Source organism: Haemorhous mexicanus, chromosome 12 (genome assembly GCF_027477595.1).
Source record: "Haemorhous mexicanus isolate bHaeMex1 chromosome 12, bHaeMex1.pri, whole genome shotgun sequence".
Taxonomy (NCBI): Eukaryota; Metazoa; Chordata; class Aves; order Passeriformes; family Fringillidae; genus Haemorhous; species Haemorhous mexicanus.
The window spans coordinates 18,084,548-18,109,824 of record NC_082352.1 but is presented as its reverse complement, the minus strand read 5'-3'; the positions used below and the strand labels follow the sequence as shown (position 1 = coordinate 18,109,824).

At 41.7% G+C, this 25,277-nt stretch overlaps 2 protein-coding genes across 2 annotated transcripts in view; both read right to left on the bottom strand.

The window, feature by feature from the left end:
- GAN (gigaxonin) overlaps positions 1–6,611 on the bottom strand; it is a 40,087-nt gene extending 33,476 nt beyond the window's left edge. The window contains exon 1 of the mRNA XM_059857413.1: positions 6,376–6,611. Within this exon, the coding sequence (XP_059713396.1) occupies positions 6,376–6,542 (167 nt within the window). The 5' untranslated portion in view covers positions 6,543–6,611. The remainder of the gene's footprint in view (positions 1–6,375) is intronic.
- A 2,628-nt stretch (positions 6,612–9,239) lies between these two features.
- Positions 9,240–24,983, bottom strand: BCO1 (beta-carotene oxygenase 1). The gene is made up of 12 exons (XM_059857412.1): positions 24,859–24,983; positions 24,603–24,756; positions 21,764–21,892; positions 20,302–20,431; positions 18,924–19,071; positions 17,895–18,042; positions 16,720–16,940; positions 15,624–15,881; positions 14,447–14,549; positions 13,775–13,869; positions 12,024–12,135; positions 9,240–11,847 (listed from the first exon to the last, which is right to left on the bottom strand). Exons 2-12 carry the CDS (start codon positions 24,664–24,666, stop codon positions 11,675–11,677), a joined length of 1,581 nt encoding a protein of 526 aa, XP_059713395.1. The 5' UTR covers positions 24,667–24,756; positions 24,859–24,983; the 3' UTR covers positions 9,240–11,674.
- Between the last annotated feature and the right edge of the window lie 294 nt (positions 24,984–25,277).

Genomic DNA, 25,277 nt, shown 5'->3' with positions numbered 1-25,277 from the left:
TAAGCAGTGATTTATTTTGGTTTTTTGGACATATTAAGCTATGGCAAACATAAAATATGAGAGGCAAAGACAGGAGTGGAGACTCCCCTGTGCATGGGTAGCACTAGATTGGTACTCAGTACCAGCACAGTACAATATTCAGAGTAAGAGTCTGAACAGAGCGAGGAAACAAATCCTTTTAAACCTTTCATTACTGTTCATATTTGCCAGTCCACACCAGAAAAAAGTTCCTTTAGTAACTGCAGATGAGACCAACGCAAACAAAACAGGTTCAAAGAATTAAAAAAGAACCCCAAAAAAACCAAACCAGAAGTGAAGCATTTCTGACTCATCAGCTCCAGACACATCAGCCCTGTTCCACCCACAAAATACATTGTAAATCAAGGAAAAAAAAAGAAGAATAAAAAAGGTTCTTTTAATAATAAAAGTTTTGCCAAACAAGGCAATTAATACAAGTGTAAAGGCAACCTGTGGAGTATAAATTACCCAGACATCCCAAGCAGCCCATCCTGCCACACCTTCCATCCCAGCTCGCCTCTTACGTCAGGCACGCAGGAGAGCTGCGCGTCTCCAGGTACAAAGGAAGGACAAGAAATTTCATCTCTAGTTCTCCTGGGTAAACAAGATGCTCTGATTCCCAGTTCTCCCTCTGCCTGACGTGTAGCAGCAGCCCAACTGTATTTTTTTCACTATTTTGGGCTGGGTAAGAGCCTTATGGCTTCTTCCCTTCAGGCGATCTCTAGGGGCTTGTTGGAGCAGGAATATAATTAACAACTCCCCATTCAAGCCTGGTATAGTGACTTCGAAATCCCTTTTTAAACCATAAACTTTTAACATACCTTTATCACTGTTGCCCCTCAACTACTTATCCAAACATAATAGGCATGTAAGCACTTCTGAGTTGTGCCAGGCAAAGAGTTTCTGGCCAAGGCAACTATTTTGATTTATGGCCTGTCAAAGTCACAGAGACTTTACAACTCAGCTACCACTAAAACATAATAGGTAGCATTTCAATTTACGTTTTTTTAAATCAAAACCAAAACAAAACTGTGTCAAATTTAAAAAAAAATGTCTGGAAGCAAATTCTGGCCTGATCTGTTCCTGACTTCCTACTGCCAGGGCAGTCTCCAAAGCTCCCAGGAGACTGCCAGAAACAAACTTCTCAAAAGAAACCTTGAAAACAACAATGGCTTTAGAGCCCTCCTTGACAGTGCAGTTACCACAATACTGCCCTGCACACCCAGTGAAGAGGGAACAAGCCCTGGCACAATTACAGCATGATTTGGCTAAAACAGAACTTGGGAGCACGGCGTTCTGACAACCAAACAGCTCCCAGCTCCAGCTGCCATTTGTGTTCCTGACCTCAATATTCATCCCAAATTGAATAAAAGTTTTAAAACACTATAAAAGATCTCTGTAAATGTCAGTAAAGACCAAACAGGTACCAGGAAATAAGCAGCAGAAGCTCCTGGCATGTGTTGGCTCCTACTTGACCTTGCTCTATAATATTCATTGTCCAACAGGTGTAACAAGAAGCGCCCAGTGGCACCTCCAGGGTGCAGGAGGCACATCCCAGCCCACCTCCCACACCAGCACCCACAGATGCTCCCAGACACACTCACACAGGAGTCTCAGCAGGTTCCCCCTGTGAAAACTGCAAATGCTCCAAGTGCCAGCACACAGAGGAAAAGGCAGGAGGTCAGTGATGATGGGGGGCACGTCCCCCCACATCTCCTTGGAAATCTATTTCAGCATTGCCCATGGCTGTGCAAGTTCTTACAAGGTCTGCAGTGTTTTAGGAATGTCAGAAGGTTGAACAGGACAAGTGAGAAGATGCAAAGGCTGTCAGGTTATTTCTGACCAAAACCCATTTACAAGCAGTACAGCTATTTATAAGTACGTAAAAATAATGTGAACTTAACCTTACATTTGCATTCTTATTTAGTTATATTATGTTCCTCTGAAAAAAGATTTAAATATGATTACTGGTCCATTACTGAGTTTGAAAAGCCTTGGGGAACAGTATAGAACACATACAGCCATCTGCAATCTGCTCACGCAGATGCGTGAAAATCAAAGACAAAACTTGCTGAGGTAACAAAAATGTCTTAATTCAATTTGTAATGCAGCAGCACAATCCCTGCGTAACAACATTAAATTTGTCTAAGAATATGGGCTTAAATATCTTCTTTGTTGAGGTAGTTCCCACGTGCTCCCTGTGTTCCAGGCAAGCAGACAGTAGGTGAGCAAAATATAAAGAGCTGCAAGTTTCAGCTGGCCAGGAACGACTCATGCCAGACAGTGACAGATCTGTTGGGATGGGAACATCTGCTGCTACTGCTGAGGATACCAGGAATGCTTGGACCAAATCTATCCTATAAAAGGTTGGCAGATCTATGCCACAAGTCAGGCCAAACTTACTAGTGCAAGCATGGTTTGCTCAGGGAAAAGCCCTCTCACGCCACTGTAATTTACACCAAGCTCTCAAACAAAATAGATTAAACCAGGGCAATGCATCTACACTAAGGCAATTGCCAGGACAAAGAGTGCTACCAAAAAAAGGGCAGGTTTCTGGCTGATTTGTTACAGAAGAGAAAACCAAGAGCTAACTTGGCTTGAATATAACCGCTCTGGGACGCACAGCAGCATCACCTTGAGCCAAACCACACTTTGTCCTGTGGCGGTTTCTTCCTGAGGAACCCTCCTTTTCTCAGGCTCAGGAACATACCACAAGATGCTAGAGATATGCAGGGAGACTTCTGTGCTTTGTAAATGGCAGGATTTGCTCCAGGGGCACACAGAGGGATTAGACAAACCTATAAAGGAATTCTGTAGAAATTCACACAACCACCCCAGACCTCACTGGCCTGAGAGAGTTACAAACCACTTGGCATTAAGCAGTTGAGGCAAAACCTCAAGAATCAAACTACCAGAAAAACTAAAATTCTTACTGGTCCCACAGACTGAAAATTTTAAAATGAAACAGGCTTTTTTTATTTTTCTGTACTTGCAGAAGCCATCCTATGGGTCAGACAGGCAGGTGGGACCCATGACACCAACAACACTTCCAATGTGTTTCTGTGCCCCTTTATGCCTTTTTTTCTCTCCCCACTGAAGCTACTATCTTTGAGCTGCATGGATAATCCAGTTGCCAAATAACTAGTGGGAAAACACACCACTATAATTTACAAGTGTCCTACTCATAACCAGTCAGCCAAACAGCTTCCATGCAAAACTAAAAAACAGGTAACGCTCCTCTCCCCGTGGCTGCACAAATCCTTCAGCACACACAGACTGCTCACACCCAACCACCCCCTCACAAAGTCCATGCCTACTTATTTTCCTACTCACACCCTAAACTAGGCATTCATGCAAACCCTACAGTTTCTGAACTCACCCACCAACTTGCCCACAGCCACAGCACATAATGAGACAGCCAGACACTGAAAACACCACATCAACTCATAGTTCCACTGTTTCACTTCAAGATTCATGTAAACGATTACTTTTATTCCAAGTTTTACTTCTGAAAGTACTTAATGGATTTTTCTGAGCTTTATATTGGAATTTTTCAAATGAGAGCAATCTGAATCAATTGGCATCTGGAGACTGTAACAGCCTGCGGTACCAGAGCTTTGGAATCAGCTACCCTTAAGATACAGGGGCAGGAAATTCTTGTGTCTCCTGCAATAACTGTTTATATAGAGGCCTAAACTGATTTTCTTTGAAAAACCAACACTCAAAATAAATGGGAGTTGCACAGACTAGGTACAAGGTGGAGATTAATTTCAACTCCAAAAAAAGTCACTGTGTTTCCTTGGCTGGAAACACAACGCTCCAACATTGGCAACCTACCTGACCAATCCTACCCAAGGTGAAGACCAGCTGGACTAAGAGAGAGATCCTGGAGTGAAAAAAGGAAGAGAGACAGGCAGCAAGTAAAAATTAGACTCTGGAAAGGTAGGTAATACAAATGTATTTCCTAATGTGCCATACAAGAACTAGGCACACATATTTTTGGTTCTTTACATCTTGAAAGCCTGAAGAGAAGACATGAGTAAGCTTAAAAAAAAAAACAACAAACCTCACACTTAATCATATTTATATATTAATGCATGTAACCTACTTTCACACATAGTTAATGAGTTCCTTCATGAGATTTGAACCTGAACAATTCTGAGTTTAAAAAAACCACAGCTCTAATGACTACAAGTTTTGTCCCTAATGCAGTTGTGTCTGGAGCTCTTATTCCTCACACACTATTAACCCATGCATCCCCAGCACATTTTTCAGAGCTTGACAAAATGCAAAACTTAAAGATGAAATTCTGTGAAAAGGCACTTCTCCATAGGATAATCTACAGCATCTTTTAGCTAAGCATTCTCTTTCACAGTAAAAAAATTTGACATTTTCTGTAAACTCATCCTGCTGTAGCAGTAGAACAGCAGTTTTTCCAAGGACATGACCTCTTACCACCTACAGCAACTCTTCTGAAACCTAATGTTAGGCATATGGTCATCTAAAATATGATGCCCAATGACCTTAAAAGCATTCAGGCATTTTGAAAAGTATGAATCAATGGCTCATTTCTGTTTCACATCTTTGATTTCTTTCACCTCAGTCTTCCAAACTTGCTTCTCAAGACAAGCAGTGACGAAAAATTACTAATAGTACATAGGCTCCACCATGTCCTTTTTGCAAATTCTTGATGATCTTCCTTCTGTGTGCATTTTATTTCATTTTCTATCTCAGCTCTGCTAGCTCAGTCGGTGCAGAGAACTGTTTACTTAAGTCTGTGCATGATCACTGCTATTTAAAAGTTATTCACCAACCTCACATTCTATTTATTTTTAGTTTATTTTTGTACTTGAGAATGTTGAAGCTGTACTACAATGGTCACCCAAAATAATTTATTGCCTAAAAGCAGATGATATGACACTGCAGAAGGTTGCATTTTTTCAGACTGTAGCATAAGGAATTCCCATCCTCACCTAGCAAAAAAATGCAAATTTCAGGACAACTTCACAGGCAGCAGCAGCTGGAGGAAATGTCCAAACAGTACAAAAAGTCTGCTACAGATTTATGATAATCCTGTGTTTAAATGGTACTGAAGGTCTGCTCCTACTTTACACATGAAAACAAAACAAATGTCTTTATTACCTGCAAATGAGTGGACTTAAAACCCTTTGAAATTAACCACTTGTATGTTTTGTTTTCCCACTCTGACATGCAGACATGTACCATAACATCTCGTGGAGGGTATATTCTTTTCACCTGCTGTCACTGGACTTGTCAGCACCGAGTGTGCTGGGGTTCAGACTGGTGTCAGCAGGACTTTCCATGACCTGGGTTTCCCTGCACACACACAGCCCAGGAGCAGCTGCTTGCCAGGCTGAAACCATGACTGTGCTAATGCAGCTCATCCTCCCCAGCACTCGCTGTCAGTGGCACAGTTCTGACTGCACATGCTGGTGGCACCCCTGCCAAGAGCTGCCAGAGATCCTGGCACGGCCAGGCTTTGTCCCTCTGGCAATTTCCGAGTGATGCTCTTAGATGTCGTGGGGGCACAAGCGATGGGGAGACAAACCTGTATTTTTATTTTTTAATTTAGAAGCCGGCGTACTTCAGAACCCATGACCACCACCTGGAGCCCTGTCTTGCTAAAAGACATTAAGGAGGGAAAAAATGATGCTGAAGTGCTGACTCGGTGCGGCCGAGGGACACACAGAGCCCAGCGCCTCACAATGCCCCTGGGATGCTGCCCCTCGGCCGGGTACCTCCCTCACCATCCCCACACTTCACTCTTTAGGGGTTACTTGTTCCCACCAGGCGCCTGGCAGCAATGAAGTTGTTGGGGGATTTTTCCCCTGGTGGGTGACACAGCCTCTCAGAGCTGGAAAAGCAGCGGTGTGATGCCGAGAACACGACGGCTCCTGCGGAGGGGCCCGGTGGCACCGGCCGGGGGCAGGGAAGGAGGGAAGGAAGGAAGGAGGGAAGGAGGGAAGGAGGGAAGGAGGGGGCCCAGCAGCTGCTCCCACAGAACCACAGAACAGCCGGCGTTGGAAGGGAGCTCTGGAGATCACCCAGCCCGGCTCCCCTGCCAAGACAGGAGCAGGACTGGAGCTCCTACCTGGAGCAGGTGACACAGGAACGCGTCCAGCCGGGGTTTGAATGTCTCCGGAGAGGGAGACTCCACACCCTCCCTGAGCGCTCGGGCCAACTCCGGGCTGAGGCGCAGCCGGGGTCCGCAGACCCCCCCGCCGGCCTTCCCCGACTCCTTCGTCCTCACACGCGGCGGATCCCGCTCCTTACATAACCCCGGCCCCGCTCCCCGCAGCGCGGCCCCTCGAGCGGCCGCCGCGGGCCCGGCCGTACCTGATGTAGGGGCTGGCGGCCGCCAGGATGTTCTTCTGCACCGGGATCTCCTCGCCCTCCAGCACCAGGTGCGCGTCGCAGAACCGCGTCTCCTCCCGGAACGAGCTGAGCGCCCGCAGCAGCCGCGCCGGGTGCTGCGGGTCCGACACGGCGCTCGGGCCCGACATGGTGCTGCTGCCGCCGCCGAGCCGGGCCGGGCCGGGCCGGCTCAGTCCCTGCCCTCACACCATGGCTGAGCGCCCGCCCGCCGCTGACATCATCTCCCAGCATCATCTCCCCGCGCCGCCCCGCGGGGGCGGCCCGGCCCGGTCGCCTCGGGCACCGCGGCCCGTCCGCGGGCGGGGCGGGGACGGTCCGCGGAAATCTCGGCTTTGTCTCCTCACGGCTTTGGAATGTCACTAAAAGAGGTCCAGAGAAGGGAACGGAGCTCGGGAAGGGGCTGGAGCGCCAGGAGGGAGCTGGGGGAGCTCAGCCTGGAGAAAATGAGGCTCAGGGGGGACCTTGTGGCTCTGCACAACTCCCTGGCAGGAGGAGGGAGCCGCGGGGGGATCAGACTCTTGTCCAGGCAACGAGAGACAGGACAAGAGGAAATAGCCCTAAGCTGCGCCAAGGGAGGTTTAGGTTGGACATTCGGAGAAATATCTTCCCAGAAAGGGTGATCAGACATCGGACCGGGCTGCCCAGGGAGGTGGTGAAATCACCATCCGTGGAGATGTCTAAGGAAAAGACTGGAAGCGGCACTCCATGGTCTGGGTGACACAGTGGTGTTTGGTCATAGGTTGGACTCGATGATCCCAGAGGTCTTTTCCAATCTAATTGATTCTGTGATCCCGTAAGACTGGCCTTTTATTTATTTATTTGTTCTCTTAGATGAGCTGGAGGTGAATGTTACACTTGTAGGCACAAGGAAAAGGAAGAGAATGAGAATTAAATACAGCAAGATTCATTGTGGCATTCATTGTGGCAGTCTCCCTTTCCACAGCTGCCCACTGGAAATGTGGCATTTTTCATTAAAAAAAAAAATCTTCTTTAGGATAGTTCACATGGTAAATTTTAGGCCATTTATTATCGTGCTTAATTGCACATTAAGAGATTGCTTGATTCCATCTGCTTTCTTAACAGCATCCAACATTAAAGTAGTGAAACTATTTGCACTGAGTGAAAGTGTTTCACAAACTGTGATCTGCTCTAAAACAGACACCCAGCTGGTGCTGCTGGGAGGGACCAGCACAGCAGCTCCCTGTGCTCCCTGTTCTGACAGGCACTGGGATCTCCCAGCCTCTGGAACACCCAAATGGATGTCATGCTGCCCATCCCTTCACTGGGAAAATAACATTTTCAGAGGGTCTGATCTAGTAAAGCTGTGGTGGGTCACATGCTTTTATTACTTTTATTACTTGCATTTCAGTGAAATTTAACAAAATTCTATCGTTCATTCGGTTTGATGGTGTCTCCAAATCATTTTACCACTCAGAAAATGAAGCAGGGTAGCTGAAAACGACCCTGTAGGAAATAAATGCCTTTACAAAGGCAGCCTTGTTCTTTCCAAGCTGGACACAATGCTGGTTTGTTGTGCAGATGGAGACAGCAGCTGGGACACCCTCACACATCACCCAGCAGTCCAAACCCTGCACCCAGGGCCTGGGTGAAGAGTGTGCTCAGCCCCGTTGGAGCCAGGCTTTACAGCTGAACCCTTGCTGAAGTGCTCCCTGACTGGAGAGGGGTCCCAGGGAGGAGCCCCGTGCTGCAGCTTTGTTGTGCAGCTCTGAGCAGGAGTTCTAGGAGCAGAGGATGTAGGACAGAAGGCCAAACCCACGGCAAAGTGCATGAAACACCAGTGGCTCTGCAACACTTGTTGTCGTACATGCTCATTTACAAATATTAGCAGGCCACTTTTTTCTTGCTTGGGTGTAATTATCCAGGATGTCAGGGGTAGGTTGTGGATCCAGAGGACACATTCTCAGCTCTCTTTGAGGGTAATGAAGGCAGAGAGCACACTGCTCCTTGGCTGCAGGGAAAGATGTATTTTGCTTGTCATTAATACTCAGGTAATTGCAGACCCAAGGGAGCAGTGGTTTAAATTATTGCAAAAGCTGTCATTGAGTGGCCTGGTTATTTGAAAAGAAAGACACCGGTGTGTTCCCCTGGCACCTGCACAGATTGGTACAGAGGAAAACATTGTTGCATTTCTGGTTTTTAACCCGTCCTCATAAACACTGTTTCTGCTTCCTCCTGCTGCCTATGTGGGGCAATGGGACAAGGTGTAACAGATAATATCCAGTTCCAGAGAACAAATTCACTGCTATACCTTGTTATTTGTTCCATTTAATGAAAGCATTAACAAAAAAAACCCCACCAAACCAAAACAACAACAAACCAAACCACTCTGTCAAGGTCCATTTGTAGCATCTCTGAGGTAATTAATTATATGTATGCATACCCGTGGCCTGGTTCTCTCACTCAACTATGTATTTTTCTTTTAATGGAGATACTTATCTTTACTATTTTTTATTTGCTGCCACTCCATCTAGATTTGTGTTAAGCCATTATTATAATTATTCCATTAATTTCATTGGGGTAATTTATGACTTAAATTGGTGCAAAAGAAGAATCAAACCTTTCTGGCCCTTGAGATTTCATTCACAGCAAAGGGTGTCAGAAGCAAACCAAATGACACTCATTACCACGTGCCATGATACCACATCAAAAAAACCCCACGAGCCTTGCAGCCACTTGGCAAAGCATATCTGCATTTCCCCCTGCTTCTGTTAGCCTGGAAATGATAGTGTGTTACCATATTCAGGGTAAATGTTTCATCAGATTGGTATTGCAACCACTAAACAAGAAACACATTCTTGAACAAATTTGTGATTAGCTGTATGGTTTTATTCCTGTTGTCTCTGCTGCAGGAGGATACTGGGATTAGCAAATGCAGATTTCCATCACTGTTTTTCTCCTCAGGTTAACTACAAACTTAATGCTAATCAAATCCTGTGTAGTACTGACCAAGGGAATAAGGCACATCTCACTTAAAAAATCATACCCAAGACAAGTTATTATCATTTATTTTTTGCATTATTTCTACATGAATGTAAATAACACATTTGCTTACTTAGACTACAGGTTGTTTTTATGATGAGTGTATTCCCTATCCTGTCATCTCTACCAGTAAAAATTATCCCCTCAGAAGTCAAGTAACTCCTGTATCCAAACCTATGATTATCAAAAAACAACCCTGTGAGTACTACAGAAGAAATTCTAGAGACAAACTCTTGGAAGAAAATCTTTAACAATGGTTAGACTTTTGATTCATTGCCGCCTTTTAATTCTAGAAATGTATTTGTGGACCTTTGTTAAATACAAACTTTTTCATATGAAAAGAAACAACCCCAGAGCTGATGTCTTTTGCCAATATCATAAGTCAGGGTTCTCTTCCAGTACTGGTTCCATATTATTTACAGAAATGGAATTAAATTTCTTCTTCAGAAGATAAAGTTCTATTAAATACTAATGGTAATATGCCTTGAAAACACTAAAAGTGACTATTTCTGCACACACCTTACTGAAGTGTTTATTTCCATTTTATGGAACATGTAAACATTTGAATGCCCAAACCTGCATATGTTAACTAGATCTGACCACGGTGTCAGGCTTTTTTTACATTAAAAATAGCCTGTATATCTTTATCCTAACAAAGTGCAAAGACTTAAGCAGAGGAACAGAGATCTGGTTGTTACAGAGCAGGCAGGAACTGTGGATGATGTTGGTTCAGTTCCTGCTCTGCCACAAACACGTTGAGTAATCACAAACAGGTCACCAAGCACAGATTCTCATGTGGTGGGGAGGTAATAAATGACAACAATTTCGTTCTGTTTCCTTCCTATGAAACACTGTGAGCAGCACAGGCACTGAGGGCATGTGTGTGTCAGAGTGAGAGGTACCTGAGCTGTGTGGTGATACAGACAGACCAGAAGAACACCCAAAATGGATGGATGTGCACCTGGTTTTCTCCATCAGTAAACATGCTTCCAAACAGCAAAGATATCTATAATGAGAAAATAAAATTCAAAGCAAAAAAAATCTCTCACCTAAAGAAAAGTCAATATTTCAAATCAGGAATACAGTGGGGAGGGGGGGAAGTAAGAAATGCCATTTCTGTAACACAACCAGTCACACTGTGCTTGGCACTTGAACTTTATGTTGAAATGTGCATTTTAATTGTGACTGTGAGTCAGAGTTGTGCACTTTTATTAGGAAGCATCTGGTACAGGCAAGGATAAACACGTGAGAACATGGGTGTTCCTAAGCAGACATAAAGCAAATGCTTATTTATGGCAATAGCAGCTTCTAGTTTCAGCTACTGTGGGGTTCAGATGAGGCCTAAATTATCTTTCCCTAAACTGCTTTTTGCACGTGTGTCTGAGTTCTGCTAGGAATACACTGCCCTCATTCACATACATGCTGCTATCAACAGAGAATAGTGGCAATAGCAAATACTACAGTTCTTCCATCTTTTACACAATGTAATCATCTAATTACATGAAATGCCATGACAGATATTCTGCCCAAGGAATGATTAAACTGATTTAAATACAAACTGCTTAAGATTGAATGTCACTAAAGTATAATTGAATGCTACATATAACCATGTAGTCTATTTCAATGAAGTTACTTGGTTTTGTCAACATAAAAGCTGAAAATACACCATGAAATTATTAGAAAAGCTGGGGGGAGGGGTTAGGTTCTGGATAAGAAAAATGTAGCACCTCAACATAATACTTTGGTTATGGTAGAGTTTAAGAAATCAAGCACCAAGAGAATACATTGCCATGAATTACTGGTATCATGGCAGATAGTTTAACATGAGGTTTCCTGGCAGGAGAAAACTTTCATTGTCAGCTGCAGTCCTGCAACAGCCCATGGAAGTTACATGACCTGCAGACATGTGTGACTCATGCCATGTGTCACCCTATGAATACAGTACTTCATTTGCTCAGAAAGCTTTGTTCTACTCAAATAAAACATTTCTTGTTACCTCTCTCTCCTACTCCTTGATCCACAAGCTGTATTCAACATTAGCACTTCACATTGATAATTCTTCTTTTGGAATAGTGATATACCAGTTGTGCACACAATAATTTGTAATAAAGTAATTTCTGTCTCTTTTAAGAGATTATATGTAGATATTGAGAAGGTTATAATTAGTCATTTCTTATCATAAGAGAAGGCTGTTCCTGAAGGATATTATCCCACATTCAGTAGAAGGTTATGTCAGTCTGTGCAATACAACAAATAGATTCTACTCAGACTCAGTTTTCATGTCTTGCTGTGGTATAAATATTCCGTGCAGGTCCAAATGCATTTCCACTTTTACTATGGCTCGACCCAGCTCTGTGAATGTTTTAGCATCCAAGACAAGTAGGAAGGGTGGATCCTTTGGATCAGTCTTCACAACACAGGTCAGAACAACACCTGTGACATACAAATGAAGAATTAGAAATATAGGAAAGTTTCACTAAGCAGAAAAGATAACCCCATCTCAAAGTGGAAGCATCAACCCAACTTTCTTGACTAAGAATATTGAATCTTGTAAGATTTAATACAAAATTCGTGTAACCCCAGCTTTCAGAAGGTTGTCATTATTTTACCATCGTCCTCTTCTTTTGCATCAGGGCTGGGAACAAAAACAGGCTCAGATGGCCAGCAGTCATCCTCTTCCCATTGGAGCATTTCCTTTGTGTGGGTATTAAATTTTGCAATCTACATGGTTGTGACAGGAAAAGAAAAATGTTAGTGACCCTGGCAGTGGCTTTTCCAAAGGTACAACATGAACAGACTGCTGGCAGGGAGGACCAATGCTCAGAGTTAAGGCAGGTATCATCCCAAGAAAAAGCACTGGGAAAATGTTACATTTTGGCTGCATAATCACACAATGTTCTTTTAATTTCATTTCACTAGGTTACAATTGCACCTTTCATTTATGGCTGTTTAATAGTTCACAAATGCTAACAGGCCACAAGAGAGCCTTCACTGTAAGTAATGTCCCTCATTGCAGAGAGTCCAAGACACAGAATATTTAAGCAACTTGTTCCAATTCCCTGAGATTCTGTAGTAAAGCAGGAAACAGGATTTAAACTCGCCATTTTCTAATCCTGTCAGTTATTTTCCTTTTATTGCTACTTCCATATTCCTCAAGGCCTTCTGTTATGCAGTAGGGTACACATGCCAGAAGAAAGGCTGTTCCTAGTGAGGTGTAAAGATCAAAGCAGTGAGGCAGACACTGGTGTTTACTGAAGGAGAAGGAGCAGAGGGTGGATTTTCATCCCACTGAGTGGCCAAGGCAATGGCCAGAGGGGATGCCTGGCATTTTCAGTTCAATTCCATTAAGGCCTTTTTTCTACCCATAGAGGTGCAGCTCTATTCTTTACCATTTTGATCTTTAGCCAAAAAATATGTTTACACAAAAGTGAAACTATTCAAATTACTGGAGGAAGAATTAGAAAGACTTCTCTCTTCTAGCCAAGATGACAGCACTTTCACTGACAGACTTTACCTAAGGATTAGGTTGTTGTGCTTGCATTCATTAAACTGCTACTGATGTGAAAGAAGATCTTCCTACCAGCATCTTTTATTATATTTGAGTCAAGCAGAGATTATCTACACTGTAAATAATGAACTTGCAGATTTGTTTGAGTTATTGTCAGAAGTGCTGCAATAAATTTTCTTGCATCATGCAGAAATCCAGCTCTATTTTGTAATCAGTTGTGGTAATTATATGCAAGAACCAACAGTGACTTCAATTTGTGCTGCTTTGTAGTCACAGAACAAGAATTGTAAAGAGTGAGTTTGTTCGTATAGTACTCATATATTTAAATCTTTAATTTATCTTAATTTTATTTAATCTTTAAATCTTAATTAAATACTTTCCCTGTTAATCTATTTGTACTCCAGGCTGTCTCCTGGCATCATGCACATGTAAACAAAGCATTTGCTACCTCTAATACAGAACTAGCCAGCAAAATATAAAAATTACATATTGTTTTAATATTTAAAATTTATTAGGCAGTATTGAAATGTCTTGTTTTTCTGCTAGGCTTCCTAAAGGGAAAAAAAATTAAATATATATATGTAAATAATGCTTCATTTTCCTACTCTCTTCTTTGTAGTTCCTGGCACATCACAGAAGGTTCAGCCCAATTTAGCAGCAAAGTGAGGGTCTCAGTAGCTACTCAAGAGACTTTCATGGAACATAAAGCTGGAGTAAGAAGCCTGAGTTTATGAATACTTTATGAGGGAAATGGCACAACATGAACTTATGAGAATTTAGGCATTTCATGTTTCTTTGCATGTGAATGGCCCATCAATGGGAAAACACTGACTTTATAAATGTTAATTATACCTTTGTAGGAATTGGACTCCACTGGACTCGTGTTGCAAAGACATATTTGTATTTTTTGCCATTGTAGTCATAGTTGATGCGAGGCAGTTCTATCCCTGCAGAAAATAAAGTTCAAGACTTAGAAACAAGACAAGAGAAAACCTCAAATGTACATCTATATAGACACATCAATCTTCAGGAAGTTTAGCTGTAAAAACCTTGGAACTACTTAAAAAAGGTGTTGTATAGAATGTCTGAATTTCTAAGAATCTGAAGATGGATACTAACAAAAGTAAGCCAGGGCTGTTAGTTCAAAAGGGAAAAATTTTTTATTCTTAGGGATTCATTAGACTGGAATTTATGAGGGCTTTTTGCTTTGGGTTTTTTTCTTTCTTTATAACTGGGATAGAATTGGAGGCTATCAGTCTAAGAAATGACTTTCACCTTAGGTAATTTTGTATTTACATATTCCTGCTATTATGCCATGATAAAAGGTTAAAAATCCTCTTTCAAAGGCAATCTTGATAAAATGCAGCTAAACTTGAAGTACTACTTATAACAGACTTATTTAACTAAAATCACTCTTTTAACAAGTAGATTTGCAAGCCATATTAATAGTTGCAAGATCAGACTTGGAATCCTGTATTAATACAAAACTGATGTAGCACCAGATATTTAAAGGATGTATCTCACCTTCACATAGTATTTCAGGTTGGCAATAGATGCTTCCATCTTTCTCCTTCACAGCAGTTGCAGTAGAGGGAAGTGTGACTAAATTAGAACCCACTACAGCATCCTGAAAGAGAAAAATGCTGGAAATGTCATGGATCTCTAAAAATATGCTTCTAAGTTAGATTTTTCATCAGGTTTGATATTAATATTAACAATTTATGGCATTTTAGATTCTGAGGTTCTCATTAGAAATCTTGTTGCACTCAGAGTATTTTATTATAACATAGAATAATTATTTTGAATCACACTGAGTCCTTAGAATTGTTTAGATACACATGGCTATGGTCCAGAAGTACCATAAATTTGAGAATTGAACAAATGAAGATGGGTTTCAAGGAACAAGGTGTCACATTTTCACTGCAAGTCACCAAGGTTAGGTTTTTGCACCTGCTGAAAATCAAGTACAAAAATAGGTGTGAGATACTCTATAATGTCCTACTGCTGAATTCTTAAGATTGCAGAACAGCTGGTGTGATCCATCACATCCTTTGTCATTGCTGCAGAGCTGTTTCTGGACAAGAACAGAGCAGCAATGTTCTAGGATGTAGAAAGAAAAAGTAATATCCATTCCAAAGGTATCAGGCAGAAACTTGCCCAGGTTGCTGGGCAGTAGAAGATCTTCCCTGCAAACAATGATGTAAAGTGATGCTTTAAATTAAACTGAAAGATAAAATCTTTTCTCTTCCTGCTATATATCACACTTAAATGAAATCTTCTACTTTTAATTGAACCATTGCACCAGCTGGGAGCATGCATGTATTGTATGTGGGCTTCCAGTGAAGTGTGAGAAACAGACTGTGCAAAACCTCATGTATGCCCTTGCAGTTAACAGCCAAGTGGGTCTGTCTGCTTCTGTTTGATGGCATTTAACAAATAATCTCATTGGGAAGATAATGACATGTTCTTCAGAGCCCCGTTCTCCAGACTGGATGGTGTCAGCACCAGGATGCAACCCACAGAACCATGTCCAGCTGCCCACTGCCATTTCCCACAGGACATACAAAAACCAAACCTGCAAGCTTTGGGTATCACAGAATCAGAAATTTACACATAAGAGCTAGTAATACACCCACTATTCACACTGATGTATTTTAAATTACCAATCAGAAAACAGGTTAAAAAGTAATTTTCTTTCTACCTTGTCACACTGCAGAGGAACCACAAATCTTTTGCAGGTTGGTATGGAGGTAAGTCTGGCATTCTTTTCGAGGTCGTTGTTCAGGTTTTTTAAATAAAACATGTCATATAAGCTATTGTCTGTATAGGCAATAATATCAAAAATAATGTGGCCATCCTCTTCATAAGCATTCATATGGTGAAAAAACACCAAAGCATCGGTGTAAAACTTGGTGGACACTTCCTTTTTAGTCCTCCTGTCTATAAAGTGAAACCAAGTCTGAAAGAGAGAAAACATTACTTAAAGCCATTCAGAATCAGCAGTTACTTAGAAAACTGTTTTCTAATGGTAACCATCAACATTCTAATCCCTGTGTATTTGTACTGAAGCATATTAAGAACTCAGGGTTTGCTGCTAGCAGACAATGGGTTCCAACCTGAAGAAAACACAGCAGCAAAATGAGTGTGGGACAACTTTAAGCTCATTTTAATGTTGCAAATTACTATTTGGGCTAGGCTGAGGATTGAAGTTTTCCAGAAAAACCTGGAAAATCCCCTGCTCTCTTTTTTAGTTAAATGAATCTGCCTTGGTTGAGAGTTTCTGTGGTGCTGGTGCCCTGTACCTTAGCAAGTCCCATGTGTTGATGCCCAGAGCACGTGGAAATAAGATCCTCAGAAAACAGTTTTTCCCTCAGTTCCCACAGTGAAAGTCTCTTCTTTTGTTCAGTGCAGGCTTTTCCACCAGGTGGGCTCTCCAGCACATGCAATGCACCTGGAGCAGATCTCACTCACCACAGGCAGAATTTTGTTTGGACCAGGAGCAGCTGGATCTGTCTCAGATGCTAGTGCAGACTGGAATTTCTCTGCTAGCACACAGTATTTCTAGCAATGCCAAACTATACTCTCACTCAAGAGCTTCAGCATCAGATATTTATTTGAGAAATTTCTAGATATGAGAGACAGTATTCCAAAGCATACAGCTTCTAAAAAAATTGTGCAAGGTTTGGAAAAAAAAAGAAAGAGTGACTACTGAAATGAATGAACCAGATGAAAAACAGAGCAGTGTGGAAGAGGTCACTGGCCTGCCTGATTCCATTGCTCAGCAGTAAGAAAAGTACCTTTTCATCCTTGTTAAAGGCAAGGCATGAAGCCCAGCTCACACCTCGCATGTAAGCAGTTGCCATTTTGAGAATATCCAGTCTGAAGGGCTGCTCTATGAAGATAATGTAGTTCTCTGTGATCCCAAAGCTGTGGTAGTAGCTGGGGTGGAGCAGAGAGCGAGAAGGGACAGAGGAAACCACTTCCAGGTGCTTGAAACAAGATTTCTTCTTTTCGTGTTCTGAAGATGAATGATAAAAATTAAAATTATATTCCTAACAAATTCCATTCCAAACTTGTGCTTGGATTTCTCCCAGGCAGGGAAGAACTGGTTCCTCTCAGCTTTGTTTGCATTTTCCTGTTAAGAAAGTGTTTGTTTACTGCTGTATAATTAACACAGAACTTTGCATGCAGGAAGCAATGCAGTGAACTCACTGCTGGATCCATTCAGGCACAGCCCCCTTGTCTTGGGATTTGATTCCACTGATTCCTGCCTTTAGAAGCTCCAGCATGGAGGAGAAATATGTTTAATTCAATCAGCAGCTTTAAAAAGGGGTTGAAATGCCCCTGTGTTTTTTAACTTCTAAGGAGGTGTTCCCAAATTTGAGCCCCAGCTAGAAATGGCAAACTGGTCTTTCAGCTGGGGAAGGCCTCTCGATTGTTCAAGAAGGGACAGGCCACACAATAGCAGCTGACTTTCAACAACACACACCAAGAAAAGATCTTGAAGGAAAAAGAGCATGGGATTTGCTCTGTGAACAACGGACAGCATTTCAGCAAGGGCCAGTATTGGCCAGGTTAGAGAGGAATTAACTCTATATTAGGTTTTATTTGGTCTCATGCTTCCACTATAATCATAGTATCAGCATTTGCAGAGAATTTTCATTTACAAAGAAATTAAAATTTACAACTTCAAATTATATGTACTGCCCTGTAGAGAAAATTGTTTTAGAATCTTCACCTGAAAGTAAAGTTCTTCCTACTGAAACACCCTGTTTACACAATACTCAAGAAGAGCCTTCGTAACAGCACTTGCCCAGACAGGCTAAGCAGTTAATATGAAGTTCACAATAAGTTGAAATTAAGAAAATGAACACTATTGGTTACTAGAACAGCTGTATCACCACCCTTGCCCTTTGAAGAAAAGAAATTGCTAACAAGTTTCTAGAAAATACCAATAACACATATATCTTACCTGGTACAGAGGAAGGAATCTTAAATAGAAGGTATTTTGTCTTCCCTTTATCAACTATTGAAGTGCCCATGTTGAGAACATTTCCAGCACGGTCATAGTGGGGGTGAGAAGTTGCCAAATTTATAGCTACATATTTGCTGTAGTCAACCTGGAAAAGGATTCAATAAGAGATTTGAGAGACGTGTAAGAGAATGAAAATTGATCTCAGCTAACAGCACAAAATCACCAGATTTTTAGCCCTGGCAGCCTTATATTGGCACCCCATTTACAAATGGCTTTGAAATTTAAATAATTAAACCAATATACTTGTGTAGGTATTCAAAGGTATTCAAATGATCTCCTTATTCAAGGTTAAATCAAGTTACAGAATCTGAATTAGAGCCACCTCTCCCTTGAAGTCACATAACATCAGGGAGGATTAACTAAGCAAGTTATTCTGCAAATGCCCATTTCACCCTGAAAGCACTTTATTTAACAGAGCTGTCTGGCAATCTGCTGGAGCTAAAAGATTTCTATTTTATCTAAAGTTTGGAAATTGGACTCAAACTGTAGTGTGGGCTAGGAAAAAAAAAATCATTGTATATATTTCAATATCTCAAGTTCTCATTTTAATAATTAAATAAAATCTTACATAAGGTCCTTGAAAAGTAGTCATATAACTGACCTACCGATTTTTTAATTACGTAAATAATTTTATAACTACAGATACATAACAATGGCAATCACCCAAAATAATCATGTAACTGTGCTATTATTCCTGCAACCTTTCTAGATTATGTACCAGTGAAATTGCTCAAAGCCCAGCTTTTCCCAAACTAAATGAGATTTGAATTTTAACTCAGGAGTTCTTAAAAGATTTCTCTTATCTTTTGGTGTCTTCACTATTTCACTTTATCACGATTTCAAAAGTAAGGCAACAGTAGAAGAAAAGCGTTTTGTGTCCTGAACATGTTAAAGCATCCTCATGAGTCAGCCCGAAATTTATTCATCAGCAGACAAAGAACCAGAATGACAGATGGTGGTTTGTACCTTCTCCAATGTCTCCAGAGTCTGTGGATTAATTTTCCTGATGAAGTTAGTCTCACCAGTAGCATAAAAATCATCCCCAGCTTTCATAATGTTGATGAGACAGTTGTCTGTGAACTCAGGAATGGTGTGAGACAAATAGGAGAATGCCCTGTCCAGAGGAAATTTCATTAGAGCCTCGGAAGCCAGAGCTGCCTTTCCCCCCACATGGAGCACAAGTGACCCTGCAGTGCCACAGACCTGGGGCTTCCTCTCCCTGCTGTCCCCAGCTCCCTGGAAAGGGTGGGAGAGCAGAGGAGATGGACTTCTCCAATGCCCATGGCCTGGGTGAGGGTTAAGGACATGCAAGTAACTGGGTTTGAGACACAAATGGGCCCATTGCCACTGTCGGCTCTAGGACATGCACTGGTTTATCAGGATGGGCTAATTACATACTCTCCTGTGCCTGTCTTGGGAAAATTTGGCCTACCAGTTCCTACCTAAAAGCTGGTAGGTTTTTCAGCTTCATTAAATAGATGGATTCATACACTCCCCAATGTAATATTTTTGTTATCAGTGTTATTCCATATCACAATTATGATTTCAAGGAAGATTGGACATCATATAGGCTTGACAGTTTCCTTTATCAGTGTATGATTTCATCACAGTCACTAGAAGCCAAGACAAAGTTGCTATAACCCTTTTGAACCTCAAATGCCAGAGTTCCTCTATTGCTGTTGGAAGAGGGAAGAAAATCTCATCTCAGGGGAACAACTTACAACATATCAGCTCTTTTGCAATAACTGTCTGTGTGTGTGTCCTTACCAAATCTCAGTTCGAGGTCACCAGAGAAAGCTCAGTGGCAAGAAGGGGAGAAGGGTGACCTATTTGCACTTATTAGTAAATCCCTACAGCCAATTTTACAAGACCAAGGATAACATGATGGCCTACACCTCACCTTTCTGTTAAACCATCTTTAATCAAAAAGTTTTTCTAATTTTTTTGTAGCTATTGATGCATCTCTTTTTTTTTTTTTTTTTTTGTTCAATAGAATTTGTATTAATACCTTCCCCATCTCTAAATGTTTTTCTTTCTTGTTGCTTCTCCCCTTACAGAGCATCAAAATGTTTCACTAACTGGAGAAAGAAAATGTTTGTTTTTTATATAATTTACTTGTATTACTGAATAAAGCAGCAAATATTGGCGATAAAATGAATTTAAGATATTTGCCTTGGACTAACCCCTAGGCAGTTCATATCTCTTGGCCTTTTCAATATTTAGCAACTGTAAATTTACAGATCAACTGTTGTATTTGTACATATGTGTCAAAGGTAAACAGAAAGACATCAGTGCTGAAGAGACAAGTAGATAGAAGAATCTTGTTGGGGAAAGCATTGCTTACTTAGCAAATATGTTTTTGCATGGATCTGGATAAGCCATAGTCCCAAACTCAGACACCATGATTCTGTTTGCTTCTATGTTACAGTTGTACGTGTCACTTCGGAGATATTTACTTCTGTAGTAAACTTCACCTGAGGAGGAACAAACAGGTCTCAATCACATTTTTATACTTAGTCCTTCAAAAAATGAGCACAGGTAGAGCCAGAGTTTCTCAAGCAGCTGTCCTTAAGCCAACAATAGTTTGGAATAAAACCAACAATGTCCCCAACTGCCTGTTTTAAAAGCTTTATGGTTGCTGAGATTGGTAACAATTTGCCAAGATTTCCTGATTCCTGCTACTAATATTGGGGAAATTTTGAGGGGAAAGGATGGATTTGGATAAACTGATCCAGAAAATAAAACAATGTGTGCAAAAATGATTAATTCTACAATCCATTTACAGGTGGTGAAAAATCTCCTGTATTGGCAAAATTTAGTCAGGGGAGTAACAGATTGCTTGAAGGAATCAACAGTTTAATGAATCACCACTATACTTGAACTAACTGAGCTCAGTTTGCTTTAGGCAAGTAAGATATATTGGCAATTTAAAAAACACTGACTATTTCTTCATAGTTTATTTTGTTAAGGATTTAGAGCTGGACAGGCTAGAGATCCTGCAATGGCATTAAATGCTTTCAATCACAGAAATGAGAACTAAAAAGTAAATACTAGGATTAGAGGATAACAGGAGTAAATCCCATTTTTTAAAGTAGATACATATTTTTTGCCACAAGTATCGAGGTGTAAACCATCCTGTCTCACACTGTATAACAGCTGAATGGGTGAAAAATGAAGTAACTGAAAAAAAAGAGATTGAATTGTTTAGGGTAGAGAGCTGCCTGTGTTTCCTCCACAAGGATGACAGGCAGGAGGAGGGACTGCAGAGTGTCAAATTTACTAAGTGAGGTTTGACATGTGAAGTGACACAGTGGCCCAGTTTCTCTCCTGGCAGCTATTATAGCTGCAACCAAATCCCAAAAGGGGAGGGCTGGTCCTCCCTGAAACTGGGCTCTTCATCCCCAGCAGAACAGCCTCTGGGCACCACAGTCCTTGTGGCTGAGCCACTGGAAACCACAGAGGTTTTCTCGGCCCGGGTGGAAGGCGAAGGCTGCCCTGCAGTGACCTGCCCAGGGCTGGGTGTGTGCTGTGCTGGGGTGACAACAGCACTGAACTTCAGCACTGCAGAAGGAAGGACAAGTAACATCTCCCTGCTAACAGCCCTGCAGAGACATTCCAGCTGCTGCTGTCAGGGTGAGGTGTCAGGGGGTGTGTGGAGAGACTTCCCCCACAGCAGCTCCCCCCTCACACACCACTCTGCAGACAAAACCCACAACACCCCAACCCAACTCGGAAGAGAATTAGCAGTGTAAGGCACCAAAATGTGGGTTGTTGAGTTCCTTTCAATCCAATGTGCAACAACTTACCATTTTTAAATGTAAAGCTGTGCAGCAGAGCCAGGCCATCAAACCAGTGGTTGTACTTGCTGTCCCCTACGGTGTGCATCCCTGGGCCATTTCGGAGCAGAGTCCCTCGCAACCAAGTGGGCAGCTGCCCTATAAACAGAAAGGAGTTACCAGAATCCATTCATTTAGGCAAGGAGAATGTTCCAGGATATTTTTCCTAAAGGCAGAGGCTTCATGCAGTCAGATAGACTATGGGTGTGTTGAGATTTGCAGTACCATATAATTATATTGGAGATTGGGTTAACTAAAATTTCCCCTACTCAAAAATGTGGCACTAGTGACATTCTGCAAGACTATTGCTATGAGGGATTACTATAACAAAATGAGACTGCTGGAATGTAATTTGTTAATTATCAGGAAGCAAATAAAATTGGACCTTTCCTTCCTGCATTCATATTTTACAGTGATCCATTTAAACCCTTCTGCTTGTGCCAGAAAAAGCTCGAGCTTATCAGAAATAAACATATTTTATAGGTGATATGATTTGCATTGGCTTTCAGCCCATCAGCTTGGACTTCAGGCTAAATCAATTCCACTAAAATTTCATTAATTAGATTACACAGCATAATATAGTGTAATTTGGGAAATGCTTTTGTGACACTAGTCATAATATAGTGTTTTGTACACAAATAAAGTATATGAATAGTGTACTGAAAATGTAAAAGTGCTGTTGAGACTTGAATCATAAATGTTCCTCATCAAATTCCTGCAAGAAATGCATCACCTACCACTTAACTCACAGAATAATAACAATTAAAGAATGTCAATAGGCTTAAAGAGATGAACAAAGGCATATCAGATATTATATAAAAAGCTTGTTTGCTTCTTTGTGCCTGTGACTCCTGAGGGAACATTTGGGATCATATACTGCTTCTCTACACAATTCCTGCACTGGGTATTGCCTTTGCATAAAAAGCTCTTCAGAACTTATATTTCTCCTTATCATTTAGTTTGTGATCCCACATTGATTATGTTGACACATTTTCTTGCTGAAACCCTTTACAAGAGCTAGAAATGTCCTCCTATGGACCTTAAAAATTAACTCATTCCAACCCCTGCTGTGGGCAGGTCCACTAGACCAGGTTGCTCAAAATCCCATCCAATCTGGCCCTGAGCAATTCCAGAGATGGGGCACCATCATTAGGGCATAACTCCATTAGGGTTACAGCTCTGGAATACATGAGGTACATTAAAAATTGACACAATGGAGGAACTTCCATCATCATCATCATCATTACTATTGTTGTTGTTGTTATTTTCTAAAAGAGCCTGGAAAGTTAAGCCTTACTTCCCTTTCTAACACAAGAAACTCCAAGGCAATAACTATAGCATATTTTATAGATGATAATTTTGTTGGAAGGGTAAGCACTGTGGACTGAATTCAGTTTCTGAAATTTCTGGTGCAATTCCTTGTAATTTCTGACATAATTTCAGTATGAAAAATGAGGACCAAAGGGTCAACTAATGAGGTTTTCAGATAATTCATCTTAGTGGAAATTAAGCATTTCTGTAAATCACACTGGGCTCCAAATCAACATCCAAAAGTGCTTATACAGCTTTAAAAATGTGGACCTTATTCTTTTCTGTAATGGGTGTGGACACATTAGTGACACAGTGAAATCCCCAAATATCTGGACTTTTATTAACTATGGTGACAACAGAATCTCAGAAAATTACATGGCTGTAGCAGAGCATGGGTTAATTTGCAGCTGATGTTAAAAGTGTGATAGATATTTACAGTGTACATATTGAGTAACAAGGAGCCAAAATACTGGCAGAGTTCAGGACTACCAAAATATTTGAAGGGGTCATGGTTCTCTTTTATTTTCTTTATCAAAGAAGGAATGTCTTGTATGTGTAACATTACGTTCTGAAATATGCAGTCTTTGTTCAAATAAACTATTGCATAATACAGATCAAGCCTGATAAGTGATTTGTTTGCAAATAACTTCAAATGTTTTGATAATAAGTTGTTATCTTGAGAAAAAGAAAATAATTGAAAGGCATAAACCCATAAAAGCATGAAATAATTCAAAGGCATTAAAACAAAACACTTTGTCGGACTTGACACAAAAGCTTTTCAATTCAGCCACGAAACTGAACAGCAACAAAGCCCTGCAAGTTTTAAGTTTTGTAATTGGGAATGGCAGATTCCTACCATTTCTTGGACTACACGGCCAAGATTTATTAAGTAGGAGTTTCCAGCAACAAACCTGTCCTGTAGCTGTGGGGAAAAAAGTCTCCTGTAAAGTAAAAGAAACCTGGAAAAATAACGGGCTGGTCGAGTGTCATCCCTAGCCTTGAGAGCCACTTTAAACTGTGGATACTCCGCAGTTTCCCCTGGGTTATTCTCTAAACCCTCTTTTTAACGCTACCCTGTGGCATCCTGTCCTGGTGCTTTGCCACTGAGGAGCGACACCGGTGAAGAGCCCCGATTTCAGAGCCCGGGAGAGCGGAGGGCAGGGAGGGGTCACAGAGGAGAAACCGAAAGTGGGAGCAGAGCCACGGGGGAGGGGGTGGCCGAGATGGAATCCCGGTCTCTCCCTCACCACCAATTTAGTGAGTCCTGTTCAAACAGACCTTCGAAAAGTACACAGAAATGCTCATGGAGTGAGAAAAAAATCCCCTAGTAGGGTCACAAATATTATCTGAGATCAGTCCTTTAAACAAAATTCCCTGGCGCCTCTCTCTCAGCTTCCCTTTCCAGCGCTGCCTCGGGTGAGGAAGAGTCACGATTTTTACGCATCAGAAAACACGAAAATAGCGGCTCGTTTTACAACAGGTTTTTTTTTTCACTTACCCTGCACCTCAGCTTTTATGGGCTCTGGGTGCTCTTCCTTATTCCTGCCAAAGAGCGTATCCATGTCTGATGGAATGGCCGGTGCCTGCGCTCTGCCCGGCCGCTCCCGCAGGCGCTCCTGTCCCCCCCAGGCTGGGCTGAGAGCGGCTCTCTCCTGTTACATATAAAGATAAGGTCAAAGTGCAGCGGGAGCTGGTGGCCGGTGGCTTATAGATTGACTATTTATAATAGCTGATCTTTAATCCCTAGAACATACACTCTAATTCTTGCACATTCGTATTAAAATTAACTCTTTCGCTGGCTCGAAGGGGAAGTAAGAAATGCGTTGACTCTGCTGTTTGCTCCTTAGAAGCCTGGAAGGGAGAGGCAGGCACACCCAGGGGACAGCCGGAGTGCCTAAAACATCACCCGCAGCTTTCCTGGTCAACGTTAGACACGGCTCGGGAATGCTTATCTCATTTGGCTAATAGGGAGAGGAAAAGAAGAGAAATCTCTGCTCACCGTTCTGGAATTGGCACTTTGAGAATGACAAACACTTCAGAGCAGGGGGATCATCCTTTTCATTCTGTGATTTTAAATTGGGCTGTTCTGTAAATTAACAAATTATCACCAGTGATTAGTCAAGTGATGTATTTCTTTATGTACAAGCTGTTCCAGAGTCAACTGAGTGGCACA